This window comes from Antedon mediterranea, chromosome 6 (genome assembly GCF_964355755.1).
Source record: "Antedon mediterranea chromosome 6, ecAntMedi1.1, whole genome shotgun sequence".
Lineage (NCBI taxonomy): Eukaryota > Metazoa > Echinodermata > Crinoidea > Comatulida > Antedonidae > Antedon > Antedon mediterranea.
In genome coordinates, this window is record NC_092675.1 from 14620766 (window position 1) to 14635959 (window position 15194).

The 15194-nt window shown below is 37.3% G+C and overlaps 1 protein-coding gene and 1 pseudogene across 2 annotated transcripts in view; one reads left to right on the forward strand and one right to left on the reverse strand.

The window, feature by feature from the left end:
• LOC140051121 (cystathionine gamma-lyase-like) overlaps window positions 1-15194 on the reverse strand; it is a 64605-nt gene that overhangs the window by 34457 nt on the left and 14954 nt on the right. For both annotated transcript variants that reach the window (XM_072096241.1, XM_072096240.1), the window contains exons 2-5: window positions 14461-14674; window positions 3760-3841; window positions 2934-3139; window positions 281-412 (exon numbers count right to left, since the gene is read on the reverse strand). In XM_072096241.1, the coding sequence (XP_071952342.1) occupies window positions 281-412; window positions 2934-3139; window positions 3760-3841; window positions 14461-14628 (588 nt within the window). In that variant the 5' untranslated portion in view covers window positions 14629-14674. The remainder of the gene's footprint in view (window positions 1-280; window positions 413-2933; window positions 3140-3759; window positions 3842-14460; window positions 14675-15194) is intronic.
• Window positions 12615-13774, forward strand: LOC140052157 (uncharacterized; annotated as a pseudogene).

The window sequence follows — 15194 nt, forward strand, 5'->3', positions numbered from 1 at the left end:
AGGAGCGCGATAAATTGCTCTCCTCGAAGCCTGTTGAGGAGCGCGGTCGCGCAGGCGCTCCTTATAAATGATGCCCTGCCTAAGATAGAAATATGGAACAATAGCGTCGATGTGAACATTAATGTTATCAAATCTACGTTTCGAGGTACATCTCAGATAGATCCAAGGCGGAGATTTGTACCGAAATTTTTGCATTGTGCTCGCCTATGTCAGAATTAATTTATATATAGATTATTAACAATTTCATTAACAATTTTAATTTATGTACTAGAATACACACCTGAAAATAACTTGAGCTGAATGTGTTATCAACACAAACAAGAATACCACCAATTGCATGAACTACCTCACAAACTACTTGTATGTCCACTAGACGCAATAAAGGATTTGTAGGCGTCTCCAACCAAACCAACTATGCATATAAAAAAAAAACAGAAATATGATTTGACATTCCCTGCCGATTTCACCAGCCGCAGATTTAGGCAGGGTATAAACAAATAGGCTTACCCCACTAAAATTTAACAGCAATGTGTCTTTTTAAAATAAAATAATGACAACCCGATGGATCGTTTCATCATTTATGAAATATTTAGTCCCCCTCTTATCTATAATGCTGGATCCGCCCCTATTCATATATTTGCCAATTGTAAAGTGCCGGTATTATGTTCACCTATGAAATCGTCCAGATACTGTACAAACAAATTAAATTCAGATTCGATTTATTAAGTGATAATGATAATTGTTTTCTTGGCAGAAAAACACAAGCAAAACAATACAAACATAATATTTACATTTGTGATCAACTTGGAACTAACAACTGATCAAGCAATATAAAATACAAAAGACCTGACCTATCTTTGGAACTCCTTGTTGTGTAGTCTAATTGCGCTAGGTAAGAATGAAAATTTATGTCTATTTGTTTTAACTGAATATGAGACTCATCAGCTAAAATACCATTTAATCTAGATATAATTTCATCATTATATTTTGTGTGATCTTATCACTTGGTGGATAACCGCATGTTATTGTCAGGACCTTTTTTTTTCTATCTTATTCTTATTTCTTTCCCAGAATGTTGTTGCATGTGTATCTCTAATTTTTGTGGACATAACATCGTATAACTTTGTCAGAAGATTGACCTTAGATGTGCAGACAATTTTTTAATATGATGTTAGAGTCGCGCAGCTTAAGTTACGCATGATTTTATAAAATGGTTTCTCATAAATTCTGAGCAAAAAAATATTTTTCAACGAAACTTTATGAAATTGTATTTCATAATAGGGTCATTCCATAACAAATCACCCAAAAAAAATGACATTTTAAACCCTACTTTCTTCAAATTTGCTCAAATTTGGTTTTTGGGTTATTTTTAGCTAAAAAACCTGAAATTTTTAATTTGAGCACCATACGACCAACGGTTCGCGCGCTACGCGCCATCGTTTCTTCGCGATTTTTCGCGGGCTATACTTAAATGACTGTATCTCCGTAACGTGTGGACCGATTTTGTGGTGACAGGTATCTTTGGAAAGCTAATTGTTAAAGGTATCCAAATCTTCTATTTACTTTTGAGATTACTATTTAAAAGATGAACTTATTCTATTCCATTTGACCTAGGATTTGACCTTGTGGGACAAATTTGTTTTAGATGAAATTTTGTGAAAATTATCTCCTACATGATATAAAAAAATTGGAGATATATTATTTTTTGTTTGCTTTCTAGCTCATTTCAAAATTGGCTTACTTCAACAATTCTGGTATTTCTATACAGTGTAGATGTATTGTTGACATTATATCACTACAAAATTTACCTCTTAATACTATGGGTGTCACTGTCAGATTATTTAAGACTATAACAATGCTTTAATTATATTTTCATGCTTTTTTTTTTCGTCTATACAGTATATTTCAATCTGTTATAGCTTCTCAGAATGAAAAGTGACCCACATGATTAAACTTATTAATTATGGAAGCTGTTGAATTGTAGATATGACTTCCTATAAAAATTTTGTCTATCTGATGTCATGACGTCATCATATGGCCAGTTGAATTCAAAAAGTCATATTTTCATCTCTTTCGTAAATTTCCACCGCATTTAAAATAGCGCGCATCTTGCTTTTCGTCTCTAAAATTCTTCAAATTTTCATTAATGTAATTATTTAGATAATTATCTTCTAAAATTGCTATCTTTATATTACATTTTGATGATGTCATCAAGTTAAAAATTGGATTAAAAAATGGGTCTTGTTTCAACTTTGCCACACTGTATGTAACATATACAGAGTATCATAAATACTGTTATGCTTTATGACACAAAATATGTACAATTCAACACTGTAAACATATTTAATTCATGTTATAGGATGGCATAATAATTGTTGGCGATAATACAGTATAATGTATGTGGTGCATGTTGCGTTTGCGCGAATAACCAGCTCTCGTCAAAGTGACGAGTTCATATTAAGTTACAATTTGTTTTATGTACCTAATAATCCGATCAATTTCCTCTGAACGGTGCGAAATCAGAGAAAAACAGCTATTTCAGGAAGGTTTTCATTGTTCAATGTATCTCTCTTATTTGACCGATTGTAAATTTGGCAATGAAAAACATGATTTGCTTTAAAAATGCTAGCGTTTATTCTAGAATGGTACATCTAGACATGTTGAAAACACTCATAGTTCATGAAAATTGTACACAATACATTTAACAAAAACATTGTTGTAATGTAAACCTGACAATGTACTTACTGTATAATACACAAACGAAAAAAAAATGCACAAGGCAGAACTTTCTATATTTTCTTGTACAGTAGAATGGTTTTAGTTGGTGAATAAGAGAACCAATGAGCAGTCTATGGCAGCCTGTGTGTAGATTGGAGGGTTTGCACTCATTCAGCAACATTTTTACAATAACTACATAAATTGTTAATACTTACTTTGGTGTTAGATTTGATAGCCTTTTTAACATTATTAACATCACGGCAATCAACAAAATCTATTTCGATACCCATGTTACGAAGAACCTTCTGAAAATAACGATTTGAACCACCATACAAATCGTCCATGCTAAGTACATGATCGCCAGATTTGAGTAAATGGCAGATTGACATCATTGCTGACAATCCAGAACTGAAAGCAAATGCTATTTAAAAAAAAAAAACACTGATTTAAAAGCCTGATTTAACCAAAAATAACTCCGATTATAATTTAAGATTATTGTATCATTCATGCCGCCATGTTATAAGGGTTAATTCTCATTTATACAGTAATAAGTATCACAAAGAACAGACAGTAACAAGATGACCTACAATTTATCTTAATCTTCTGTTCAGAGTCCGTTTTTTCATGATGATGATAATTGCTGATAAATAATTACTACATTTTGTTATTACTTAATTATAGGCTTAATGGAATGTAAAATTGAAAATAAATATGAAACAACTTCATTATAAATTCAAATACTGAATGTCTGCCGAGAGAAATAGGTTAAACAAATTACTGAATTTAATAACTCCATATTCTTGTATTCTAATCAGTTAATAAAGTTCTAAAATAAATGGTCAAAAACACCAATGATTACATTGAAATGCCATTTATAGTGAGCAATTTTTAGCTGCAAAATAACTGTTTGATTGACCTATAACAAAAAGTCAGAAGAAACACCATTCAATGCCTGGCCTTTAGGTTTAGCATTGTGCCTCTAAGTCTAAGTATGGAATGCTTTAATTTAAAAATATGGCAACATATTGAGACATACTGTACCATATTTGGCATTATCCAATGATGCAACACACTGCTCAAGAACATCTCTTGTAGGGTTACCCCCTCTACTGTAGTCATAACCCTGAGAAAGAGTTAAAATATTGCTATTAATATTATGTAACCTATACTATAGTAGGTTATTGAAAATTTAACAACAAAAGGGTTAAAACAGCATATAATATTATTCTATCCTTTCTATATTATATCTATAATAAAAGAAATACTTTGCATATTTAGAGTTTGCTTTTAGGGATTCAAATTTTTTTCGCTACGATTATAACTATAAAAATTAAATTGTACCCCTTTTTTTCACTCTTTTTATATAATTAGGCAATTCCCAGCATGCAACGTGCAAGCTTCACCCACTTTGTAAACAAATTGATCTGCATGTAATTACTTTTATCTGCTCAGTGTTCTCCCCAGGCCTTTGAAGCGTCACGGTACCGTGACGCTTGGGTTCTCTACCGTGACGCTTTACGGTCGGCCGTGACGCTTAAAACCTTATCCGTGACGCTTAAAAATATCAACCGCAACAATCTAAAAATAGATTAACAGCCAGGTACGGTACTTTCTCAAGAGCTGAGGCGCGGCATGCATAAAGAGCCTAATGCATACGAGACACGTGACATGACCACTAGACGAAAAACAAAAGACTGCGTAACAAAGTGTTAAACAACTGAGACTCGCTTTCACCGGCCGCCGCCGAGAGATGTAAACACGTGTTTTGTTACTGCCATGTCTCTCTTTCGATCTCTAGTATTTGGCTGTTGTCTAAAATGTAGTAACTTGTATATTGTAAATAAAGTAAATGATTGATTGTATTGTTTTTCTTGTAAAAATGTTATGTGTATTAAAAATAAATATCGATGATATTATTATTTTCAATATCACACTGAATTAATCGACTCTATCGGTGGGATTTACTCTTTCGTCGGTAACATACGCACATCATCAAATGATTTCTAGGCGCAATTCAATGCTAGCTGCTTTGATCGTATAATACATTCAAGAAGGCTACAATCGTTTTCCTATTTGCTAGTGCGCTAAAGTCTTATTTCACTTAACTGGTACATTTGTACATCGGTGCTAGAATGTTTTAGGCCCTACTTCGTGAGAAAGTCGAGTGACAAGGGATGTCACATGGTATTGTGATATCAGTACTGCGATACTGTATGTATGTCACATGGTGCTTTCACCAGCCGCCGCCGAGAGATGCACGTGTTTTGTTACTGCCATGTCTCTCTTTCGAATGTTTTCCTATTTTAGTGCGCTATGAAGTCTTATTTCCGGGCAACTAGAGGTGTCTTACTAATGAGTAGGCCCCCGATGTTTGTATTTGAACGCAAAAAATGTTTTTTTATCGCATATGTTTACCTGCCGGCGGAAAAAAAAAGTAGGCTACGATCGTTTTAATGTTTGCTAACGCGCTATGAGGTGTCGTTTCCGGCTAACTACAGTTGCCTACTGATGAGTAGGCATATTTTTTTTTCATATATCGCGTACAGTGTTTACCTGCGGAAAAGTAGACTCAATCGGGCTGTTTGCTAGCGCGCTATGAGGCCCAATTTTAAGGTGTGGTATTCACAATAAGTTGCTTAACAATTTGGAGTCAAAAGGAAGTCGAAATAAAAACAGGTGCGAAACGGAACTAGCGCCCAAAAATTGACGTCTACTATCTTTAGATAGGATTTTAATTAGCAAACAATACATTGTTTGTTTGCATTGTCCATGCTTCTAAAGGCGATGACAATGGTGTTTACTAACCCTACGAACCACCCTACGATCGACGCGTAGATAATTATCATAACAATACATCGTTGGACTACGTTAAGAGAATAAATGACCTACGATGAATTTTACGTGCGAGAGTACCATTTCCGGCCATCTAGAGGTGTCAATTACCAAAATTCGGCTCGCCACAGGCCCAACCATGGTGGGCCTGTGCCTCGGATACTTAATCAAAATAATGGCTCTCCTCAACATATTGAGGAGAGCCATTAGGAGCTGTCCTCTTATATTTATAAATTAAGGTCTGGCTATGAAGTGTCCTTTCCGGCCAACTACAGAGTTGTCCTACTGATGAGTAGGCATTTTTTATTTCATCGGGGAATTCCCCTTGACGTTCGTAATGAACGCAAAAAATGTTTCTTATCGCGTATGTTTACCGGCGGAAAAAGCAGGCTACGATCGTGCGGTTTGCTAGCGCGCTATGAAGTGTTTTTCCGGCCAACTACAGAGTTGTCCTACTCATGAGTAGGCCTAGTTTTATTTCATCGGAGAATTCCCCTTGACGTTCGTATTGAACGCAAAAACATTTTTTATCGCGTATGTTTACTGGCGGAAAAAGTATGCTACGATGGTTTTACTGTTTGCTAGTGCGCTATAAAGTTTCGTTTCCGGCCAACTAGAGTTGTCCTACTGATGAGTAGGCTAATAGATTAGGCCAATTTTTTTCATTGGGGCTTCCCCCTGACGTTCGTAATGAACGCAAAAAATGTTTCTTCGTGTATGTTTACCGGCGGAAAAAGTTGGCTACGATCGTTTTGTTGTTTGCTAGCGCGCTATAAGTGTTATTTCCGGCCAAACCAGAGGTGTCATTCAACATAAATGTTATGTGCGAGAGTACCATTTCCAGCCATCTAGGGTGTAAATTACCAAAAATCGCTTCGCCACAGCCCCAACCATGGTGGGGCTGTGACTCAAGTACTTAGTGTCGGAATGACCCCCCCCCCCCCCTCGTGGGGGGGGGGGGAAACGTGACGCTTGATATGAATCCTGGCGAGAACACTGCTGCTCATCATTTTTTAACTATTTTTTCAACTTTTATCTACAGTCTAGTATAATCTTTATATTTTATTTCTTTATTTTTATTTATTCAATGTTTTTTTTACTTGTTTTTTACAATTATTATTAATTTGCCAAGGCAATCCCGCAACAAGAATTTTATCTTTTTGGGATTCTGACTGGTGGACGAAAATAAATGTCTTTTGAATTGAATTACGAAAAACTTGTGTCGAGAAAAATATTTATTTGGTTATCCACAACAATGTTGCAGGATAACCCTTGTGATTGTCAAAGATCATCATCTTTTCTCCCCCCTGTAATTTTTGTGTCTCGCGTACTGTACATCTCTAAAACTTGCAAACATAACATTTCATAACTTTCTCAACATATCGTCATTCATGTGTTGTTTTTGATGAAAAAGTTCCAAATTTGTCAAATTTATGTCTTTTTTAAACAGTCATAGTTTCTAAAATAAACAGTGAAATTTATTTTTATTACCGTACTGACGCGGGTATAATCCCACCCTCCTTGAACATGAAATCACGTCAAGTTTGGGGGATGGGCTTATAACTGAGGATCCAAAAATGCAGATCGTCAAAAACAGCACATGTACTGTGTATTCAATCATGGACATTCGTCCTCCTCAGAAACCACCATGCGAGCGCCCTCACGAGGTGTTGCGACATTGCCTCTATCTAATACACGAGGTGTAGAGTATTGGAAAATTAAGCTTAGAGTTTGTGTAATTTATCGTATCTTATTTTAAACACCAATTGAACAAGAATTTATCAAGCAGAAAAGCAAGTATACAATGTTCGTTAGATAGAAATGTACCAAAGAAATTTATTATTTAATAAGCTTGTTTATGGCAGCCGATACCAAATACTGTAGGGGTTTTCCGTTTTGGCGACTTGTGAGGAAATGAGTATTTATCGTTAAATTACATATTTGTTATGTTGTTTAACATATTTAATTGTACACCAAGCAATTATGTTGTGCTCAAGTACTGTTGTACCCTGTTTTTAGGCTATCGTTTTCTACTGACTTACCTAGCGTAGGAGACGCACCAAGAGTGATCTGTTATACCCGGTATGAGTTGCTTCGTCTTAGGCCTCATTCCCAGCCATTCGACCCGGGGCTTGCTCGATCAACAGATGGAATACCGGAAGCAAAAACCAAACGGAAACGAGGAAGACTGAAGGCCAGACTGAGACGACGTAAGTTCATAGCTCCTTTACCATCGATTTTAACTGGAAATGCTCAATCTCTTAGAAATAAATTAGATGAGCTGAAGGCATGCACTGAACACATAAATGAATACAGAGAAAGCAATATAATGTGCTTCTCTGAAACCTGGTTCAAGGATACCACAAGAATCATTCATTGATGGATACTTGTGTGAATGCCGAGACCGGACTGCGAACTCTGGTAAAACTATTGGAGGCGGAGTATGCATCTACTGTACATCAATGAGAGATGATGTAATAACATAACTGTGAAACACCAAGTATGTACACCAGATGTAGAGCTTATCACCGTTGCACTTCGACCCTATTACTTACCACGAGAATTCAACCAAATATTCGTTACCGTAGTCATTCATCCAAAGACCGACGTAAAAATACTAGCATCGTCAATGATTCAGTCATGAACTAGAAACAGCATCACATGATGCGGTGAAACTTTTTCATGGCGATTTCAATTTATGTGACCTAAAACATGCCCTGCCACATTACTATAAGTATGTAAACGTTCCAACAAGAGGAAACCGGACATTAGACAAATTTTATGGTAACATCAAAAGCGCCTATAAAGCATCAGCGAAAGCCGGTATAGGTAAATCGGACCACAGTATGATCCAACTAGTGCCTGCTTACAAAGAGAAATTGAAGCAATTTAAGCCAGTGGTAAAGAAAGTCAAGATGTGGACCGAAGAGGATTAGAAGAATTAAAATGTTGCTTTGAGTCTACAAACTGAGATGTTTTTCTATCGTCAAACTCAATCGATGAAGCAACAAAAACTATTACCGTACTGACGCGGGTATAAGCCCACCCCCCTCGAACATGAAATCACGTCAAGTTTGGGGGGTGGGCTTATACCCGAGGATCCAAAAATGCAGATCGTCAAAAACAGCACATGTACACTGTGTATTCCACCATGCGAGCGAGCGCCCTCACGTGTACGACGTTGCCTCTAAATACACGAGGTGTAGAGTGTCGGAAAATTAGTTCGTGTAATTTATCGTAGAATATCTTATTTTAAACATCAATTTAACAAGAATTTATCAAGCAGAAAAGCAAGTATACAATGTTCGTTAAATAGAAATGTTACGTACCAAAGAAATTTAATAAGCTTGTTTATGGCAGCCGATACCAAATAGTGGTTTTCCGTTTTGGCGACTTGTAGCGTCGTGTGTGAAGCGATCTTCGACCGCGATGGAGTGTAAACAAAACAGGACCGCTAGGCCTCATATGGCCTAGCGTATATTAGCCTAGCTTGGTTATGATCAAAGGTAGGTATATTCGGTGTATGGACGTCGCCAAATGCAAAATAATGTATTACGACACACACTGTAGATCTTCGAATTAATGGGTGGGCTTATACCCGAGTGCCTCATTTTTCATGAAAATTAGTCAAAAGTCGGGGGTGGGCTTATACCCGAGTATGGGCTTATACCCGCGTCAGTACGGTAGTATTAATAGTGACTACATAACATTTTCTGTGTCTAGCATAATTAAGGAAAAAGTGTACCCAAATAGTAAACCTTAGATAACGAAGGAAATTAAAGGTAGGTAACGCGGACCGAATCTACAAGATAACGAAGTCTGCTACTAAAACAATAGGGTCCGAGGTCAAAGATAATATTAGTATATACCGTATATTTTGGTGTATAAGTCGCACTTTTGACACGCAAATTTGACCTCTAAATTAAGGGTGCGTCTTATACACCGAACATAAATGCCTCACCACACAGATTGTACATAGGCCTAGGCTATCGTCACCTCGTTTGCTAGGCCTGAGTAGGCTAGGCCTAGCTACAGTAACTAACTAACGTAACGGCAACCTGCTTCTGCCTAGGCCTAGTTTTCAAGTCATTTTAGCATGATGTTATACTAAATATGATGAAAAGATTTGTTCATTATGGCGCTCCGATAAAATTTCATTTGTAAACGTTTACGTCGTACGATTGGAATAGTATTTATTTATACAGTAGTTATACGCACGATCGCCGTACCCCAAGCGCAAGCCCTTCTTTTGGTGGCACATGGTGTACGGTATTCGACTAGTATATTCTCCAGGTGATTATAGCATGGACCTAGCGTACACACTTCTCGGATACATAGATACTAATCGAATACGATTGTCCATGAAAACGTGCGCCCTCTCGAAATGATCGAGCGAGGCTAGCCCACACACGTGCGTGTTACACACACGGTCATGCACTCGATGTTGCGGCGAAACTCATGAATAACAAGTTAGAAAGAACTTGTTGAGGCTGGGCGCGGTCGAGCCTAGGTAAGAAAAAACCTAAATAAAGGACGCCGTTGTAGATATAACAAAATATATTATTACAATAATATTGATTACAATTTAAAAAAACATTGTTTTGATGAAATATAAGGTGCGTCTTATACATCGACGATATAAAAAATACCGATATTTTACTCTCAGTTGGGGGTGCGTCTTATACACAGGTGCGACTTATACACCGAAATATACGGTATGTGAAGAAATCATGTTGAATAAGGTGAAAGCAATTGCTGAGAACGAAACGCATCCCTTAAATGTACACATACAAATTAGCAGATCAGGGAGGATGCTAGTCAAGTCGCCCCATCGCAAAGTCACCCCTTACAAAGTCGCCCCATCGCAAAGTCGCCCCAAAACAAAGTCGCCCCAAAAACAAAGTCGCCCCATCGCAAAGTCGCCCCAACACAAAGTCGCCCCATCACAAAGTCGCCCCAAAACGTTAAAATAGTTTACAAGTGCGTAAAATGTCGCAATGATACACAAAATAACACGGAACGTGTAGGCATAAAATGGGAAGCCCCGCCATGTAGTCTCAGGTCACATGATCGGCACGCTCCCCCATCATCAGAGAGGAATCCCGACTAATCACTCCGCGGTCGCACTGAGCTCACCAGAGGGAAACCCCCGTAATTACTCCGCCGTTGTCGCACTATACAACGCACCATCTGAAGATGGGGAAACCCAACCGGAGATTTACGATGATATCAGTCGCGTCGCGTTTGAAATCGGTCATGTTTAATTTTTGTCGCGATAAAATGATGTTACGATCTAGATTATTTTTACTTTGGTCGATGAATATTTATTATGTTAATAATTGATTTTTTTTTTATTTTACAGGTTTATGATGAGAAAGATGTGTGCCTTAAAAAATGACAAATTGTAAACATAGTTTAAGATTATAGTATTATTCAGCATGTCATTTACGGTAACAGTACATAATTATTTAAATGTGAAATATTTGATAGGGAACGTCTTTTATTTTATATGAAACAAATTACGTAAAACAATTTATTTATAAACATTCAGTTTACTATTAATTACAATTAACATTGATTATAAGCCTGGAAAGGCAATCCCATCATTATAATCCATTATGAAATTGCATCAACCACGTAATTGATGACGGCGTGCGTGTGTGTATTCGTCGTATGTCCGTGTACGTATTATTCCGTGCCTCTTCACTGTCTTGTTTAATTTAAAATTAAATAAACACTCGATATGAGGATATTTATTAGGCATGATAATTAGAATGTTCTATAACCAAAAGGGTTGAAAAGAATTTCTTCAGTAAAATGATCACTGTACTGTTGAATAAAAGGCGACTCGAAGCGGCAATCTGAAACCAATTGGAGCTGTGCCTTCTGGTATCTGTTTTCTCACAGCTGCTACGTCTTTCTGCTGACCGTCGGGGATTCCCCTTTTTAAAAAACATGCACATGATACTCTACGATGGCTTTTCCATGGTCAAAATGTAGCGTTTTAATTTTGCTAAAATGTCTTCATTTTGAAAAGTCATAATAAAATTAAATTACAATAGACACATAACTTGTCAAAAATGCAAAATGATCAATAAGTAGCCTATAACACTCATTGTCTTACAACGCTGTTATTGTTTTAACTCTATACGAAGGCCTACTACACATTTATAAATTTATTATATTATCCTAAAAAATGAGCTGGTATCCACGCGTAGGTTGAAGAAAGATTAATTCGTAATTGTGGCTCTGGTAACTAATTTTAAAATCATATTAAATTAACATTTTCGAAACTATAAATCAGGGATAATCTTTTTAGAACTTTCAAACAAGGAACTATTTTTTTAATGATTTTTAAAAAGCACATCACTCGATTAAAACCTGTAAAATAAAAATTAAACCACAAATTATGTATAATAGGATAAACATTATAAGGCCATATAAAAAAAAACAACAGTTGATCGTCCCCGCCCGCATGCTTTTTTCAGGCCGCATCAATTTTTATTTTATTTTTTATTTCGATATTTTGTATATAAAACATTGATTTATGTTGTACCTTTGTCGAAAGCTAGGCCTAGCTCTTTCTTTTTTCGTGATCCACAGCCGTCGGGAGCCATCGATACACATCGTCGACTGCGATAAATTTGAGGTCATATTCTTTGATTATAGGTCAGCGCTGATAGAGGTATCACTGCCGTTGAATGTATGAATATTTTGAATTACACTCATCATGGGTATAATATTTTACATAAACGTCTGGATCTAATTAGAATTTTCACAGCCGCTATATGCTCGCTACTCCTTAAAAATGTTGCCGTGAAGCAAAAAACGACTGGATTTGGAGAACGTTTACGATTGCTCCATCGATGCACCACATGTTTTCGGTTCTACCTTGTTTCTATCGCTATATTCTATACATTTGAGTTACAGTATACACTATTAATATTTATAATTATTGGTTCCTTGGTAGGCCTACTTTTTAGTCCTTTTATCAATTGTTACATAATAATTTGATCTAGGATAGTAGGATACTGCTAGACTAAATAGTCTAGTAGATAAACAACATGGTTTTTATTTGTGTTTCGATTCGGACTGCAACAAAAATCGTGAAGCCGGCCCTTGGTATGCGAGAACGGTGTAGTGGACGGCCGACGTACTCTCGCAGACATTTTCTCTGATTTTGCAGGCGGCGAATTCGATCAAGGTGGACCGATAGGAGACCAATACCAAACTACGGAGGTGAGTAATTGTTCGGTAAAAATGTTCATATAGAAGTAACAAAACTGTAGGCTAGCATATTGTCGCAAGAGAGTGTAGAGTTTGCCTATCCATAGAGGGGCGAATCGACCCGGCTGGGTTGAAACTGTCCCATATGGCTAGATGTTTACGGACGTGTTCGGGTACATGACCCACGTCCTGTTTTAAAAATATGTGTGTATGCATTGATATTCCCTCCCTCTTTGGATGTCATATTATCATATTATTGTCATGTTCAGAATTCTTTCAACACAACTGAATTTACCATATATTTACCCCTACTATTTTTCATTCTTTATTCTAGTGTGAAGAATGCTTCAAGTGGCGAGTATGTTATGCAGCACATGTTCTGAAGCGTGACCAAAGGCAGCTCTTGGAACGAGAACTGGACACACTGTCGTATTCATGTGGAACTTGTTTTCAAGACATCCTGGGAGAGGACGATTCTATTGTTTTTGTCAATGACAAAATGACATGTGCCCTGCCTATCGAAGCAGCTTATTACATAACATTCACAGACCCCCTGTGCTTTTATTGTGGAACTGAGCACAATTTATCAATTGAGAACATGAATTATCCACTTTGTAAGGTATCAGGCAAAACACCCAAAAGGAAAATCACTAGAGCATTTGTGCCACAGTAGGCTAATAATATCCAGAAGTTTGATATAAAGTCAAAGTGTACAAAAAGGACTTTTATTGTGACCCCCTGATAAAATAAAAAAAAAGGTGTATTTTAATATTTGCTGTTCTGTATACTTATGTTTGTTTAGACATCTTACAGTACTTACCATATTTATTTGAATTGCGAGGGGTGGGAGTGATTTTTATTCATAGCGGCATGTTTATTCAAGAAAATATGGTAGTGAGTCGCCATCTTGGAAAAATAAAAAATAAAAAATAAAAAGAGCCTCTTCCTTCCTTTTTTTAGAAAACCAGGACGATCAACTGTTGTTTTTTTTTACATGGCCTAATGTATACGACATTTAGCGTGACCAAAATAACAACGCGATCGATATCAAACGCAACCGATATGATTAAAACAGCGTAGGCCCTACTACTAGCGACGGCACTTCATAGTCATACCGAAATAAAACCGTGGGCGACTTTGCGTTGGGGCGACTTTGCGTTGGGGCGACTTTGCGATGGGGCGCCTTTGCGATGGGGCGACTGTGCCAGGGAGCGACTTTGTTATGGGGCGACTTTGCGATGGGGCGACTTTGCGATGGGGCGACTTTGTATGGGGCGACTTGGCGATGGGGCGACTTTGACTGGATCCCATCAGGGAGACCTACAGTAGTGCAATAATAAGACTCTTTAATAAATACCAATTTTCATAGGTAGACTAGGCCTAGGCTAGCCTATTTTATTGAATCATTATCGACCAAATGGACTGCAAGTTGAAGTGCAACATATCTTATTATTAATATAACATTTATTTATAACTGTGTATGAATAATCTTGATTCGAGCGTCGTGTGTGAAACGATCTTCGACCGCGATGAAGTGTAAACAAAACAGTATATGGATTAGCGCCGAATCGTCCCGATTCCTCGTCCGTGGCCCCGATCGTCCTTCGTTCACCGCAAAAGCTCACTATTACTAGGCTAGGCCTATTAGTTTTCTAGGCTAGAATGAAAAATGATCGTACTTACCCCAGGACATTCACCCGGGGAAGACTGTTTGAACGTGGAGGAGAGTGAGATGAGAGGTACAACAGCTAGGGATTTCCAACGTTCAGGCTCTTGTCCAGCATGAATAGCATTCGTTGCAAAACTTACAAATGTACCTCCTTCAGAACTTATACTTTTATTATCACCCATGCTTTCTATTTGACGGCGACTGGAAGAGGCTTCGCTGCAGAATGGCCTTAATATAATATTAAAAATTATAAGTTCTTTGAATTGATAGTAAGAATGACGTTGCACTTAAAAATCAATAGGCGCGCCTTTAAATAATGACTTGTGCAAATACCACTTTGATATGGAACGCCTCCTCTGCCTTCAGTTTATTTTATTTTTTTTTTTTATTTCAACCACATCCAACAGCGAAAAATCGCCAATTACAGGATGCTTTACAACTCTTTAGATATATAAATATAGTGTTGGTTCCTGTTAGATATTTATGGGCTGCGCCCTCTATATACTTGTGTATTCAGTTTGTTTGTTCGTCAATAAATTCCTCTTACAACGTGATCGTCGATGCAGGCCCGTAGCCAGGGGGGGTTTTTATGATTCGGGCGAATCCCCCTTTACAGCGACCCCCCCCCCCCCCTTAACCGACTGCGAACCCCTATCCCCGACATCCACAATACCTCACCACACCCTCATCTCTGAAAATCCTCCAAATACGTGCCCCACAATACAAAAGGTTGTTTGTAAATTGAAAA